Consider the following 15,328-nt stretch of genomic DNA (forward strand, 5'->3'; position numbering starts at 1 on the left):
ACAGAACACAACCCTGTCTCTTTCTGTATAAGAATGAGCAGTATCTTTCTGCCCTGTCTCTTTCTCTGTGATGTCATTCTAATGGAAAGAACACAACTCTTTCTCTGTGATGTCATTATAATGGAATTTCCTTTCTCTGTGATGTCATTCTAATGGAATCTAGAAAGAACACAACCTGTCTCTTTCTCTGTGATGTCATTCTAATGGAATCCAGACAGAACACAACCACTGTCTCTTTCTCTGTGATGTCATTCTAATGGAATCCAGAAAGAACACAACCCTGTCTCTTTCTCTGTGATGTCATTCTAATGGAATCCAGACAGAACACAACCCTGTCTCTTTTCTGTGATGTCATTCTAATGGAATCCAGAAAGAACACAACCCTGTCTCTTTCTCTGTGATGTCATTATAATGGAATCCAGAAAGAACACAACCCTGTCTCTTTCTCTGTGATGTCATTCTAATGGAATCCAGAAAGAACACAACCCTGTCTCTTTCTCTGTGATGTCATTTCTAATGGAATCCAGACAGAACACAACCCTGTCTCTTTCTCTGTGATGTCATTCTAATGGAATCCAGAAAGAACACAACCCTGTCTCTTTCTCTGTGATGTCATTATAATGGAATCCAGACAGAACACACGCTGTCTCTTTCTCTGTGATGTCATTCTAATGGAATCCAGACCAGAACACAACCCTGTCTCTTTCTCTGTGATGTCATTCTAATGGAATCCAGAAAGAACACAACCCTGTCTCTTTCTCTGTGATGTCATTCTAATCCATAAATCCATAAATAAATAAACCTGTCCTCAAACATTGACATCAAAAGGTGCAAAGTTATGGACAAAGATAAAAACATAGATTTTCTTGATCAAATAACATGGAAAACAACCCATTCTTGTGCAGTATTAATTTACCATCCTTACAAAACCACAATGTAAATGAGCATTACTGTATTGTGCATACAGTAGGCTGATAATCTAGGTTTGTACCTGTAGACTTTCTATCACCATGAAGAAAAACAATGACCACTACAGTAATGTGATGTGACAATATGGCTCAGTTAGTAGAGCATGCATGGTACTTGTAATGCTAGGGTTGTGGGTTCGATTCCCACAGGGGACCAGTATGAAAATATATACACCCACTCTGTAAATTGCTCTGTTTAAGAGCGTCTACTAAAATAGAAGAGGAATGAATAGACCATTGCAGTTTACACATAGTAGTTTCATTTGCAAAGCATTTGAAGAAACTTGAAAACATATACTGTATCAGGCAAGTACTTTTACATTCCACAACTATTATCAGATTAACTGTTTTGTAAAGATAATTATCAGACTGAAGTTACAAATGCTGGTAAACACTCAAATACATTTAGTTTGAAAAAAATTCACAAAGGTAGTGCTCTGGCTCTTTACTAGTCCTGTATTAGTGGACAGATATAGATGTCTTCAGTCCCGGCAAAAATTGCAGCACAACCACCCTCAAACAACTTCCATCGGCTGCGGACAGTAGAGGTGAGCACAAAGGAGACTACTTTTATCTTTTTTTATTTTGATAGCTTGACATCTTACAACAGTGTAGAAAAAGACAGGTGTGTGTCATTTTAGTCAAAACATTTTTCTGTCAAAACTTCCTCTAAAATGTGTTATTCATCCCTCCTTGTTCCTTCTGTCAGTACGTGGCGAACTTCCACTTGACACCAATGCATGACTAAGTGGAAAGGTAGGTGTAGGAAAAGTCAGTTCACCCCTAAATGCATATCACTTACATTGCTTTTTTTTATGACCACATCTTTATTCCATTGTCGATTGTGAGGTACACCACGAAAAAAATGACATTTAAGAAAATATAAAATGCTGTTTTTAATATATCACATTCAAAAAAAGAGAGAAGAGATCTACTGTAATTGTACTATACTTAATACAATCATATTGAAATTGATCTACAGTTTTGTAGATATCTGCACATTGATTGAATAAAATCTAATAATTTGAAAGAGCTGTGAGTCATCTTTTTTTTTTCTTCAAAGGCAATCTGGAATTGGTACATATAATCTGGAATTGGTACATACAATCTGGAATTGGTACATACATTTTTGACTTTAATCTTAATATATAGTCACTGATTCTTGAAGAATAAATGTGTATACATTCCTATGAGCTTAGTTTGACTGTCTTACTCCATCAGAACCCCAAAATATGTTTGTTTTACAAAAAAATGTAAACAATATAATTGTAAACAAACACGGTATAGCTTGAAACTATAATTTTGATCTCATGTATCCTGCATCCATAGCTTCATCTATGAATTTGAGAGTGGTTACATTTCTACAGCCCCATCCCTCAGCTGTTTACCAAAGAAGAGTTGGGGTGCACGACTGCTTTGTTGTTGTTTGAATCTCAGATTGCCTCTTTAAATGACATTGTATGAATGTATCCAGAATGATTAAGCACAATTGACTGTTATCTGAACCCATGATTTTATAATGGAGCGTTAATTCATACATGACACAGATGCCTCACCCTCCACTGCCCCTCCATGGTTCAGTGGAATATGGGGGAAGATGTTTATTTTAAAGCCTGGTGTAACTGAGCCTTCATAGAAGAGAATACAAATCAACTGTTGGCCGTCATAGCTAATGAGCCCTGTCCTGATAGCTACAATAGCTCTATAATAATAGACTATTCAGCTGTCAACAGGTCAGTGGGCTGTCTCCGGCCTACATCAAAGTAAAAAACAACTAGCCTAAGCCTGCATAGTGCACACTTTAAAGGTCCCTATAACATCTTTGGTAGAGAAAATGTTTGGATCCATGGTGGTATTGTCCATGGCATCTCTTTAGTCTTCATATCCTTATATGGAAGGTGCTGTGGAAGAAAAGTCAACATGTTAGAATTTGTTCCAAATGAGTTATGCTGCATTCAAGAACACTCAGAACTGGGAAAACTCCTACTTCAGTGCGTTCAAGACAACTCAGAATTGGGAAACCTCCTACTTCAGTCCGTTGATGACAACTCAGAACTGGGAAAACTCCTACTTCAGTTCGTTCAAGACAACTCAGAATTGGGAAACCTCCTACTTCAGTGCGTTGATGACAACTCAGAACTGGGAAACCTCCTACTTCAGTGCATTGATGACAACTCAGAACTGGGAAAACTCCTACTTCAGTGCGTTCAAGACATCTCAGAACTGGGAAACCTCCGACTTCAGTGCGTTCAAGACAACACCCAACTGCGAAATTTTTTTTGAACAGTCATCCAACTCAGAATTACAAGTCAGAAACTCTGACATCATCCTAGAGCTCTGATTTCTCCGACCTAAAGATCACTGATGTCATGATTTTCCCAGTCCGAGATTATTTTTTTCCTGAGTTCCCAGTTGTTTGGCTAAATTAAAGTTAAGAACTGCCCAGGAAAAAAACGCTTGGCCATTGGTTAGGTGACAACTACTGCAGACCTGAGGAAGTCTGGAGCACGGACGATCATGTGCTGGAAGTCCTCCAGTGAGAGACGTCCATCGTTGTCCAGGTCGGCCTCGTCGATCACCTTCTCACATACCATCCTGACCTCGTCCTCCGTTAGCTCATTCCGCGTCAGCTTGTTCAGCGTCTTCTCCAGGTCAGACTTACACAGGAAGTCATCATTGTTGAAGTCTGAGAGGATTGCAGGAGGAATAGAAACAGTAGTAGGATGTCATTATTCAAATGATCAGTTAAAGATTAAAGTTCACATTCCCCTCTTTTAGTTTACAGCTTACTTTGGTCCCTGGTAGTAGCAGTGTACTAAAGGGAAAGAGGGGATACCTAGTCAGTTGTACAACTGAAATGTGTCTTCTGTATTTAACCCAACCCCTCTGAATCAGAGAGGCAGGGGCTGCCCTAAATCGTACATCCATGTCTTCAGCGCCTGTGGAACTGTGGGTTAACACTGAGCCTTGCTCAGGGGCAGAAGAATGGATTTTAGCCTTGTCAGCTCAGGGATTCGATTCAGCAACCTTTGGTTACTGACCCAACGCTCTAAACACTACTTTTCGGGAAGCATAGACTTCCTTTTATCCTGTAACTAAACAATTCCAAACAGAGCCTTGCTGCGTTTTATTGACCCATGACTGTGGTCATGTCACTGCATAGCTGCCTGCGGTGAAACGTCATCTGTCATCGCCAGTTAATTAGGGTGTGACTCTAGCAACACAGACCGTGCAAGGACTTTTTTTGTACAGGCCTGCCCTGTCCATACAGCCTGTTTGGGCCCCTCTATAATGCCCTTATCAATCATTCACAGAGATGGGGCAAAATGAGTGGCTAATAAGTCTGGCTGCACTGCATTTGATTGGCTGACTTACTGCAAATCTTTCATCGAATCAGATGGCATATTTATCACAAAACTATTTGATGTTGCCAATTATTTGAATGATTACTTCATTGGCGAACTTCACAGGAAATGTCAACAACGAACAGCCATCGTATTCATGCATAAAAAACTAATAATGAAGGAAAAGCATTGCAAGTTAGAATTTTGTATAGTTAGTGTGGGAGAGGTGGGAAAATGATTGTTATCAATCCATAATGACAAACCTCCTGGCATTGAGAACTTAGATGGAAAGCTACTGAGGATGGGAGCTGACTCTATAGCCACTCCTATCTGTCATACCTTTTTAATCTGAGTGGGAAAGTCTTTGTCCTCAGGCCTGAGGGAAGCCAAAGTCATTCCGCTACCCAAGAGTGGTAAAGCAGCCTTACTGGTTCTAACAGCAGACCTATCAGCTTGCTGCCAGCTCTTAGCAAACTGTTGGAAAAAATTGTGTTTGACCAAATACAATGCTATTTTCTGTAAACAAATTAACAACCGACTTTAAGCATGCTTATAGAGAAGGGCACTCAACATGTACTGCACTGGACACAAATGACTGATGATTGGTTGAAATAAATTGATAATAAAAAAGATTGTGGGAATCGTTAGATTTCAGTGCAGCCTTTGATATTATTGACCATAACCTGTTGTTGAAAAAACATATGTGTTTTGCTTTTCAGCCTCTGCCATATCGATTCAGAGCTATCTATCTAATATAACTCAAAGGGTTTTCTTTAAATGGATGCTTCCTAATGTCAAACATGTAAAAAGTGTGGTGTACCGCAGGGCAGCTCTCGAGGCCTCTACTCTTTTCTATTTTTACCAATGACCAGCCACTGGCATTAAACAAAGCATGTGTGTCCACGTATGCTGATGATTCAATCCATATACACATCAGCAACCATAGCTAATGAAATCCCTGAAACCCTTAACAAAGAGTTGCAGTCTGTTTTTGGAATGGGTGGCCAGTAATAAACTGGTCCTGAACATCTCTAAAACTAAAAGCATTGTATTTGGTACAAATCATTCCCTAAGTTCTAGACCTCAGCTGAATCTGGTAATGAATGGGTGTGGCTGTTGAACAAGTTGAGGAGACTAAATGACTTGGCGTTACCTTAGATTGTAAACTGTCATGGTCAAAACATATAGATTCAATGGTTGTAAAGATGGGGAGAGGTCTGTCCGTAATACAGAGATGCTCTGCTTTTTTGACACAGCACTCCAGAAATTCTGCAGGCTCTAGTTTTGTCTGATCTTGATTATTGTCCAGTCGTGTGGTCCAGTGCTGCAAGGGAAGACCTAGTTAAACTGCAGCTGGTCCAGAACAGAGTGGGGCATCTTGCTCTTCATTGTAATCAGAGGGCTGATATAAATACTATTCTGCCAGTCTCTCTTGGCTAAGAGTTGAGGAGAGACTGACTGTATCACTTCTTCTTTCTATTTAGAAACATTCATGTGTTGAAAATCCCAAATTGTTTGCATAGTCAACTTAGACACAGCTCTGACACACAGACTTATCCCACCAGACATGCCAACAGGGATCTTTTCACAGTCCCTAAATCCAGAACAAATTCAAGATGGCGTACAGTATTTCATAGAGCCATTTTGTATCGAACTCCGTTCCATCTCATATTGCTCAAATAAACAGCAAACCTGGTTTCAAAAAACAGATGAAGAAACAACTCACGGCACAAGGCCTCTCCCCTATTTGACCGAGATATTCTGTGTGTATGTATTAATATGTAGCTATTTATGTAGTTCTGTCCTTGAGCTGTTCTTGTCTATTTAATGTTCTGTATTATATCATGTTTCCTGTTCTGTGTCGACCCTAGGAAGAGTAGCTGCTGCTTTTGCAACAGCTAATGGGGATCCTAATAAAATACCAAAACTCCAAATACCAAACATCAAGTTGCTGATTATGTTAAAATGATATTATTTCTTGCTGGGCAGATTGTTTCACATAACCAAAACTGTTTTGAGAGCAAACCAGAAGTATTTCCGACCTGCTGATGGGAGATGTTATTCAAGGCACAACCATCTCACACACTAACCGTAGATTTTAAATGCATAGTAGGCTTTCAGATCTCGTGGAGCCATCTCACTCAGCACGGAGAACATATCCAGGAAGTCATCCAGGGTCATGTTTCCCTCTCCGTCCTCCGAGAAAACCTCAGCGATCCTCTGGCGGAACGGATTGTCCTGAGGAGAGACACATTGACTGCGTTAGCACGCTGAGCTAAAGCTTTGACATTCGCTTTGGGGGAGCTAACACAATCACAGGGAATAAGCCAGAAGGGACAGGATAGGAAATACAAGAGCACTGCGTCGATATCAGTTGTTTCTGCTGTTGTCGTTGTGAGGAAATGTGTGTATGTGTAAAGAAGCTCATAGTGGACCCAGTCGTACTCAGTTGTTTCTGCTGTTGTCGTTGTGAGGAAGTGTGTGTATGTGTAAAGAAGCTCATAGTGGACCCAGTCGTACTCAGTGCCCTGTAGGTCGCCCCTGGCCTTCTTGTGGTTTATTAGAGTCAGATAACATATAGCCAACCGTTCAGAGACGCATCGTCAATTAGTTGTGTATTAATAATGGATAGACACATTCCAAATTGTACCCTATGCCCTAGATAGCGTTCTGTCAAAACAGGTGCAGTATAAAGGGAACAAGTTGTCATTTGGGACTTATCCACTAATATGTGTGTGCAAACACGGACAGAGGGTATACTTTCAGTTCTGGCATGCTGCCAATGAGCTCGTATGGTAGCCTCACATCTGGCTGGTCTGTGTAGTCGAGAGGAACGAGCTGGGGTGCCAAGTCTCGATAACGGTCGAATAGTCTAGGAGGGGGAAGGAAAGTTGAACCTGAAGTATATCAGATGTGCAGACTGGATAATATCCACTTTCTATATCAAATCAAATAATGAGAGATTTCAAAGAATAGCAGGTCAATTTGTGAAGTGAACAAATTCAAATGTACTGTTAAAGCCTAGTAAACAACTTTGTTGAAACTGCAGTAGATACAGTATATTCAACCTAAGCAATGTGTAAAGCTGAAGCGTTGGTCTCAGGCTTTGTTTTGACATGTGAGCTCAGATAACATACAGTATGTATGTCCCAGTATCGTTGGTCTACTGTTACATGTGTGTGTGTGTGTGTGTGTGTGTGTGTGTGTGTGTGTGTGTGTGTGTGTGTGTGTGTGTGTGTGTGTGTGTGTGTGTGTGTGTACAGAATAACTTTCATCCTAGTGAAAGGTTTCACGATGCAGAACTGAACAAAATCCAAGCAGCAACATTTGGAAGTGGTTAAGAACTTATCAGTGGTTAAGTGTCATATTCTGCTGAGGCTTAGTTAGTTATACTGAATACTTAACTAGTTCCCCTTTTGCAAAGGCAAAACATCACAGGAGCTCTCTCACCTTAGAATTTCCTTCCTTTGTGAAGAATGTGCAGTCCTGCAAATGCAAATTTTTTTAAATGTATTTTATTTAATCTTTATTGAAGTAGGCAAGCCAGTTAAGAAGACATTCTTATTAGCAATGACGGCCTACCCCGGGCCGGCCAAACCCTACCCCGCCAAACCCTACCCCGGCCAAACCCTACTCCCGCCAAACCCTACTCCCGGCCGGCCAAAACCCTACCCCGGCCGAATCCTACCCCGCCAGCCAAACCCTACCCCGGCCGATCCTACCCCGGCCGAACCTACCCCGGGCCAAACCCTACCCCGGCCGAATCCTACCCGGGCCGAACCACCCCCGCCGGCCAAACCCTACCCCGGCCGGCCCGGCCGAACCCTACCCGGCCGAACCTACCCCGGCCGAATCCTACTCCCGGCCGCCAGTCCCTACCCCCGGCCGGCCAAACCCTACCCCGGCCGGCCGGCCAAACCCTACCCCGGCCGGCCAGTCCCTACCCCGGGCCGAACCCTACCCCCGCCGAATCCCACCCGGGCCGGGACCCCTACTCCCCCGCCGTCAAACCCAAACCCCGGCCCGTCGGGTCCCTACTCCCGGGCCGAATCCCTACCCCGTCGGAACCTACCCCGGCCGATCCTACCCCGCCACAAACCCTACCCCGTCGACCCCACCCCGCCGAATCCTACCCCGGCCAAACCCTAATTGTGCGCCGCCCTACGGGACTCCCAATCACAGCCGGTTGTGATACAGCCTGGAATCGTCGAACCAGGGTCTGTAGTGATGCAGTGCCTTAGACCGCTGCGCCACTCGGGAGTCCCAATACACTATTAAAAAAAATAATGATTCACAGCTGCAACAATTCAAGAGGTTCCTTTTTCATTTCAAGAAAGTGACTTGTGGCTCAGATTAAACATTGTGCTGTGGTTGTCTCACGAGCTTTGGTTTGTTAGACCTGAATAAGACCACACAGCTGTGGTCCATAACATCACATTAAGCACTTGACCGTTTCTCTGTTTGCTGTGTCTGTTTTCTTAGCAAATATCAAGAGCATGCAAAGGACAGTACCCAAGACACTGTTACAGTATTCACTAATTACAGTACCCCATTCACTAATTACAGTACCCCATCCACTAATTACAGTACCCCCATTCACTAATTACAGTACCCCCATTCACTAATTACAGTACCCCATCCACTAATTACAGTACCCCCATCCACTAATTACAGTACCCCCATTCACTAATTACAGTACCCCATCCACTAATTACAGTACCCGCATCCACTAATTACAGTACCCCCATTCACATACCCCATCCACTAATTACAGTTCCCCCATTCACTAATTACAGTACCCCCATCCACTAATTACAGTACCCCCATTTACTAATTACAGTACCCCGATTCACTAATTACAGTACCCCATCCACTAATTACAGTACCCCCATCCACTAATTACAGTACCCCCTAATCACGAATTACAATATCCAATCCACTAATTACAGTACCCCCTAATCACGAATTACAATACCCCCATTCACTAATTACAGTACCCACATGAAAGCAACACCAAGCTAGAAAGGTGAAGCAATTTGTCTCAATCAACAAGCTATCTGAAGAAAGTTAGTCATCACCACACTGAGGGGGTTAAATAAATGCACACACACACACACACACACACACACACACACACACACACACACACACACACACACACACACACACACACACACAAACACACACACACACACACACACACACACACACACGCACACACACACACCGACCTGATACGCATCAAGCTGCTGCGCCGTGAAGATGGTCTGCTTATTACCCATTTCTCAGCCCACCACCCTGGTGCCTCTGTGCCATGGCACGTATCAGCATGAAGGCAGGCCTGTGGTGTGGTGTGTGTGTGGTGTGGTGTGGTGGGTGGACTGTGGATATGTCAGATATGAAATGGCTGCATGGGGGACAAAGGGAGGCCAGGTTGCCTGGTTAGATCGGGTGTCTCCTGCCACCGAGCCCTTTGGTTCTCTTTATAATGGCAGCATTTCATCATTCCCCCCCCCCCACCACCACCACCACCACTGCCACCACCGCCACCACCACCACCACCGCCATCTGAATGGCAGCCGCTTTGACAGCAGAGAATAAGGGCTGTCTTCCAGCATGCCTTCAGCGTTGTATCAGCCTTTAGTGCTGCTCTGTGGCTGACTGATGCCTCACACTGCTCTCAGGTTACACTGTATGTGTCCCAAATGGAGCCCTATTCCCTATATATTGGACTACACTTGACCGGAGACCCTGGTTAAAAGTAGGGGCTGTGGTCAAAAGTAGTACACCATACAGGGAAATAGGGTGCCATTGTCTTTTACAACTGGGGCTTGGGAGTGGGCATGCAAGACTTTTGGAGGGATTATGAGAAATGTATGTTTTATTTATGTATAACTCTGAGAATTTTATATCTACATGTTTATTGGCTATATTGACATAGTTTTTTCCCAATGTTAATTGAAACATGATTATTGACACAACCAATATGTTGATAAATGATATCCATCTCAGCACACCGTGGGTGAACTCTTGGATAAGGCCAGTGTTCTGGTATTTAGGGTCACTGCACATGCCCTCTCTTCTTGGCAGTGGCACATTGATGAGAATACCACCTGTTAGGGCCTGCATTCAACTCCCGGCACAATAGGTTGTATCCAACTTAACTATTGAGGAGTAGAATCAAAAATGAATTTGAATTGGCATTAAAGAACACTGCATCGTTTAAAAGGTTTAAGTAGGCCCTATATTGTCACAGAAATAATGAGAGCCCAATATACACTCACCGGACTGTTTATTGGGTGTATGACACTTGTTTCCCTGGTTACATATGTTAATGTGGGCTATTTATTGGGGACTCTATATTTTTTTTATTGCTTTTCTGGGAGGCTTATCAGAGGTAGACATGACAGTGGTATTTATTTGTATAGTGCAGTGTGAGCTGCACACAGTGGTCTTCTACTAGGGCACAGATCAGCTCAGGTTCATGGGCGCATGATTGCTGACAATAGCTGTTGGATTGACAGAGGCATTCAGGGGAGATAGAGGAGCATAAATTAGATTACTTACATTATTATTACTTACTTTCAACGCCCCTGGGACAATGTACATTTGCAGCAACACTACAACAATTCAGTAACACAATGATAGGGAGCATGGCTCGGGTCCCTAATAAGTCATTGTCTCAACGCGGCCTTGAAATATGAGGACAAAGTCCAGGCAACAAGATCATGTGGATGGATTCCGTCATTCCTGTAGACTAGAGCATCCTCTGTTTCCAAAATGTGTCAAAGTTATCTATACAAATTATGCCAACAGAGCTACAGTAGTCTTTTAACCAGATGTGTAAAGCCAGTAGCCTGTTGCCCAGCAATGATATAGGGCTTGAAATAATCGGACGATTTTGGAGTCTTTCAGAGTTAGAATCAGTTCTTTCAAATCCAGTTTCAGCAATTTCGAGTTAGCCCTCCTAATGTCGTTTGACCCCACATGTACTAAGACAGCATGGTAGAAAGCAGCCCTCCTCCTCCAGCCCTCCCAGCCCTACAGGGGTTCAGGGGGGTGACATGGTGCCCGTTGTGGGCTCCTCCAGTAGGGTGAATGCCCTAGGTGTAGTGGTCTTTCTCTATAGACTTTGGTCTGGTCTGGTCCTGAGAGAGTTGAAGACCTCTGAAGGACTTCTTTGACTGCCTGAACGAAGCCATCATGTGCCAGGTTACTTACCATCATCAGGTAAGTTAACAAAACATTAATAGTGGGCTGGACCATCTTGCTATGTATATATATTTTTTAAATAATAACAATAACAATAACAACTATATAAATAATTTTAGAACACAAATGCTAAAGGCATTTGATAATATTCTACCTGTGTATATTCTGGGTGGCCCTAAAGCTGCGTTCATGCTCTCTTAGAGGTTTCCCTGTGGGATTGTTTATTTCTTTCCAATGTTCAGTGGTGCACATAAATGCAACACAACTCTGCTTTGTCTCCGGTCCATCAGGTACGCCCCCAGTGAGGATCCTGTCCTTGATAGCAGGGAAGATCTTGGACAGATGGGTGGATGTCAGCTGCACACTGTGTGTGATAACAGGCCAGCTGGTTCACAGTCTGGTTACACTGCCTCGACTTTACCTCACCATGACACACAGGAATCCCTACTTGTTAATAGGCCTGCTGCAAGCACTACTCACAGCCCTGGGAACCTCATCTAGGTGAGGCTACTCATAAGAAATACTGTACACACTGGATATTTGGTTTGACTTCAGGAAGTGGTTTTAAGGGAAACGTTATTGTTTGTTATTATTCCGAATAACATAAATGAAGGAACTCAGGGTCCTGATGAAGGTCTTATGATTGAAACTGTCATTCATCCAGGGGCCTCCCGGTTGGCGCTGTGGTTAAGGGCGCTGTACTGCAGCGCCAGCTGTGCCACCAGAGACTCTGGGTTTGCGCGCAGGCTCTGTCGTAACCGGCCGCGACAGGGAGGTCCGTGGGGCGACGCACAATTGGCCTAGCGTCGTCCGGGTTAGGGAGGGCTTGGCCGGTAGGGATATCCTTGTCTCATCGTGCACCAGTGACTCCTGTGGCGGGCCGGGCGCAGTGCGCGCTAACCAAGGTTGCCAGGTGCACGGTGTTTCCTCTGACACATTGGTGCGGCTGGCTTCCGGGTTGGATGGCGCTGTGTTAAGAAGCAGTGCGGCTTGGTTGGTTGGATTGCGTATCGGAGGACGCGTGACTTTCAACCTTCGTCTCTCCCGAGCCGTACGGGAGTTGTAGCGATGAGACAAGATAGTCGCTACTAAAACAATTGGACACCACGAAACTGAGGAGAAAAAAAACGGTCATTCATCCATTCACACACTCACCCATTGATCCATCCCATTCATCCATCCATCCACACACCCATCCACCCACCCATTCATTCATCCATTCATCTATCCTATTCATTCATCCATTCATCCATCCCAATCATTGATCCATCCCATTCATTGATCCATCCATTCACCCACCCATTCATTCATCCATCCATCCATCTATCCTATTCAAATGTACTTATTTTCTTCTGAATCATTCCCTCAGCTCTGCCACACTGCCCAACAGTGTCTGGAAGAGACCGATGGCGTGGACAAGAGGGTTTGCCTTCCCGTGAGCTCCACCATCAACGTGGACAGGACAGCGCTCTACGAGGCTGTGGCAGCCATCTTCATCGCCCAGGTTAACCACATGGACCTCACCATCAGGTAGATAGTCACCATCGGAAAAAATCACCATCAGGTAGATAGTCACCATCGGGTAGACAATCACCATCAGGTAGACAGTCACCATCAGGTAGACAGTCACCATCAGGTAGACAGTCACCATCAGGTACACTCTTTGAAAAAAAAGGTGCTATCTAGAACCTAAAAGGGTTCTTCAGCTGTCCCCAACCCTTTGAATAACCATTTTAGGAATCAGGTAAAAGTATTTTGGGTCTCAAAAGGATTCTACCTAGAACCAAAAAAGAGTTCTACCTGGAACCAAAAAAGAGTTCTACCTGGAACCAAAAGAGTTCTACCTGGAACCAAAAAGAGTTCTACCTGGAACCAAAAAGAGTTCTACCTGGAACCAAAAGAGTTCTACCTGGAACCAAAAAGAGTTCTACCTGAACCAAAAAGAGTTCTACCTGAACCAAAAAGGTTCTCCTATGGGACAGTCAAGAACCCTTTTGGAACCCTGTTTCCTGTCACCAGTACCATAATCTACTTTATATTTACTTGTCCTGTTTTCTGTCACAAGTATTATATTAGTGTTTTTTTTTATCAATGTCATTGTTTATAAAATTGCAGTTTGTTGAATGTTGTTCAGATGTTTTGTGTGTTTTCAAGTTATTTTTAAGAGTAATATCAAATATGTTTTACATTATATGTTTTTTTGTTGCATTTTTAAGTGAACTCATTATCGAAATCATTATAATGAACTAATTATCACTGAGACTCTTTATATAAAATAACAAATGAACACTATCACTTCTTTATCAAGTATATCTACAAAACAATTTTAATGCAACAGTGACAGTGAAAAACATGATCAAATCACAAAATATATAATACAATTGATTATATGAGAAAACAAGGATGTATGACAAAAATATATATATTAGATAAGAATAGTGTTTAGTTTACACAGTAAAAATCATTCACAGTATAAGTAACCCTACAAATGACTATGTTTCGTGTGGGTTGTGTCACACTTAACTAAATCACAATACTCCAAATATAAAAACATGGAAATATTTTTTGAAGGCAAAGAATCCTTTGTCATTGCAATGTCCTCTTTCTTTCTCAGAACAAAGAAAACTTACATGAATGAGTCTCAAGTATATTAGTGATTGTATAGCCTCATGTTGTTAAAGTAGCTTCCAAGACATTACCAGAGACAACCCAATAAAAACTGTTATGTACATCTCATTATCGTTAATTTAATTTAGTCTCGTGTTGTTAAAAGTGCCATTTGCTTCAAGGTCCTTCTTCTGCTGAATGCCGCTCCTTATCATAAGACACACAGATTTATACAGTTGTCCTAGCAGTGAGTCTGATGAGGCCTAGACTCCTCCCCCGGCTAGACTCCTCCCGTCTGACTGGCTAGACTCCTCCCGTCTGACAGGCTAGACTCCTCCCCGTCTGACAGGCTAGACTCCTCCCGTCTGACTGGCTAGACTCCTCCCGTCTGACTGGCTAGACTCCTCCCCGTCTGACTGGCTAGACTCCTCCCGTCTGACAGGCTAGACTCCTCCGTCTGACAGGCTGGACTCCTCCCCGTCTGAGGGCTAGACTCCTCCCCGTCTGGGCTAGACTCCTCCCCGTCTGACAGGCTAGACTCCTCCCGTCTGACAGGCTGGACTCCTCCCCGTCTGACTGGCTAGACTCCTCCCGTCTGACAGGCTAGACTCCCTCCCGTCTGACTGGCTAGACTGACGGGCTAGACTCTCCCCGTCTGACGGGCAGACTCCTCCGTCTGACGGGCTAGACTCCTCCCGTCTGGGACTGGCTAGACTCCTCCCCGTCTGACTGGCCAGACATCCCCGTCTGACAGGCTGGACTCCTCCCCGTCTGACAGGCTAGACTCCTCCCCGTCTGACAGGCTAGACTCCTCCCCATCTGACAGGCTTGACTCCTCCTCTGACTGGCTAGACTCCTGGACAGGCTAGACTCCTCCCCGTCTCTAGACTGGCAGGCAGACTCCTCCCCGTCTGACTGGCTAGACTCCTCCCCGTCTGACTGGCTAGACTCCTCCGTCTGTGGGCTTGACTCCTCCGTCTACGTGCTTGACTCCTCCCCGTCAGCGAGGCCCGAGCTCCCTCCCGTCTGGCCGGGCTAGACTCCCTCCGTCTGACGGGCTGGACTCCTCCCCGTCTGACGGGCTTGACTCCTCCCCGTCTGACGTGCTTGACTCCTCCCCGTCTGACGGGCTTGACTCCTCCCCGTCTGACGGCTAGACTCCTCCCCGTCTGACGGGCTTGACTCCTCCCCGTCTGA

At 44.1% G+C, this 15,328-nt stretch overlaps 1 protein-coding gene across 1 annotated transcript; it reads right to left on the reverse strand.

Moving 5' to 3' along the window:
• Positions 1-2,847: 2,847 nt before the first annotated feature.
• LOC135534720 (calcium and integrin-binding family member 3-like) lies at positions 2,848-9,594 on the reverse strand. Its single transcript, XM_064961616.1, is given in 7 exon segments — positions 2,848-2,869; positions 3,459-3,654; positions 6,403-6,550; positions 7,073-7,184; positions 7,763-7,776; positions 7,778-7,798; positions 9,544-9,594. Coding segments are annotated over 7 exon segments (564 nt in total).
• Between the last annotated feature and the right edge of the window lie 5,734 nt (positions 9,595-15,328).

This window comes from Oncorhynchus masou, unplaced genomic scaffold (genome assembly GCF_036934945.1).
Source record: "Oncorhynchus masou masou isolate Uvic2021 unplaced genomic scaffold, UVic_Omas_1.1 unplaced_scaffold_3867, whole genome shotgun sequence".
Lineage (NCBI taxonomy): Eukaryota > Metazoa > Chordata > Actinopteri > Salmoniformes > Salmonidae > Oncorhynchus > Oncorhynchus masou.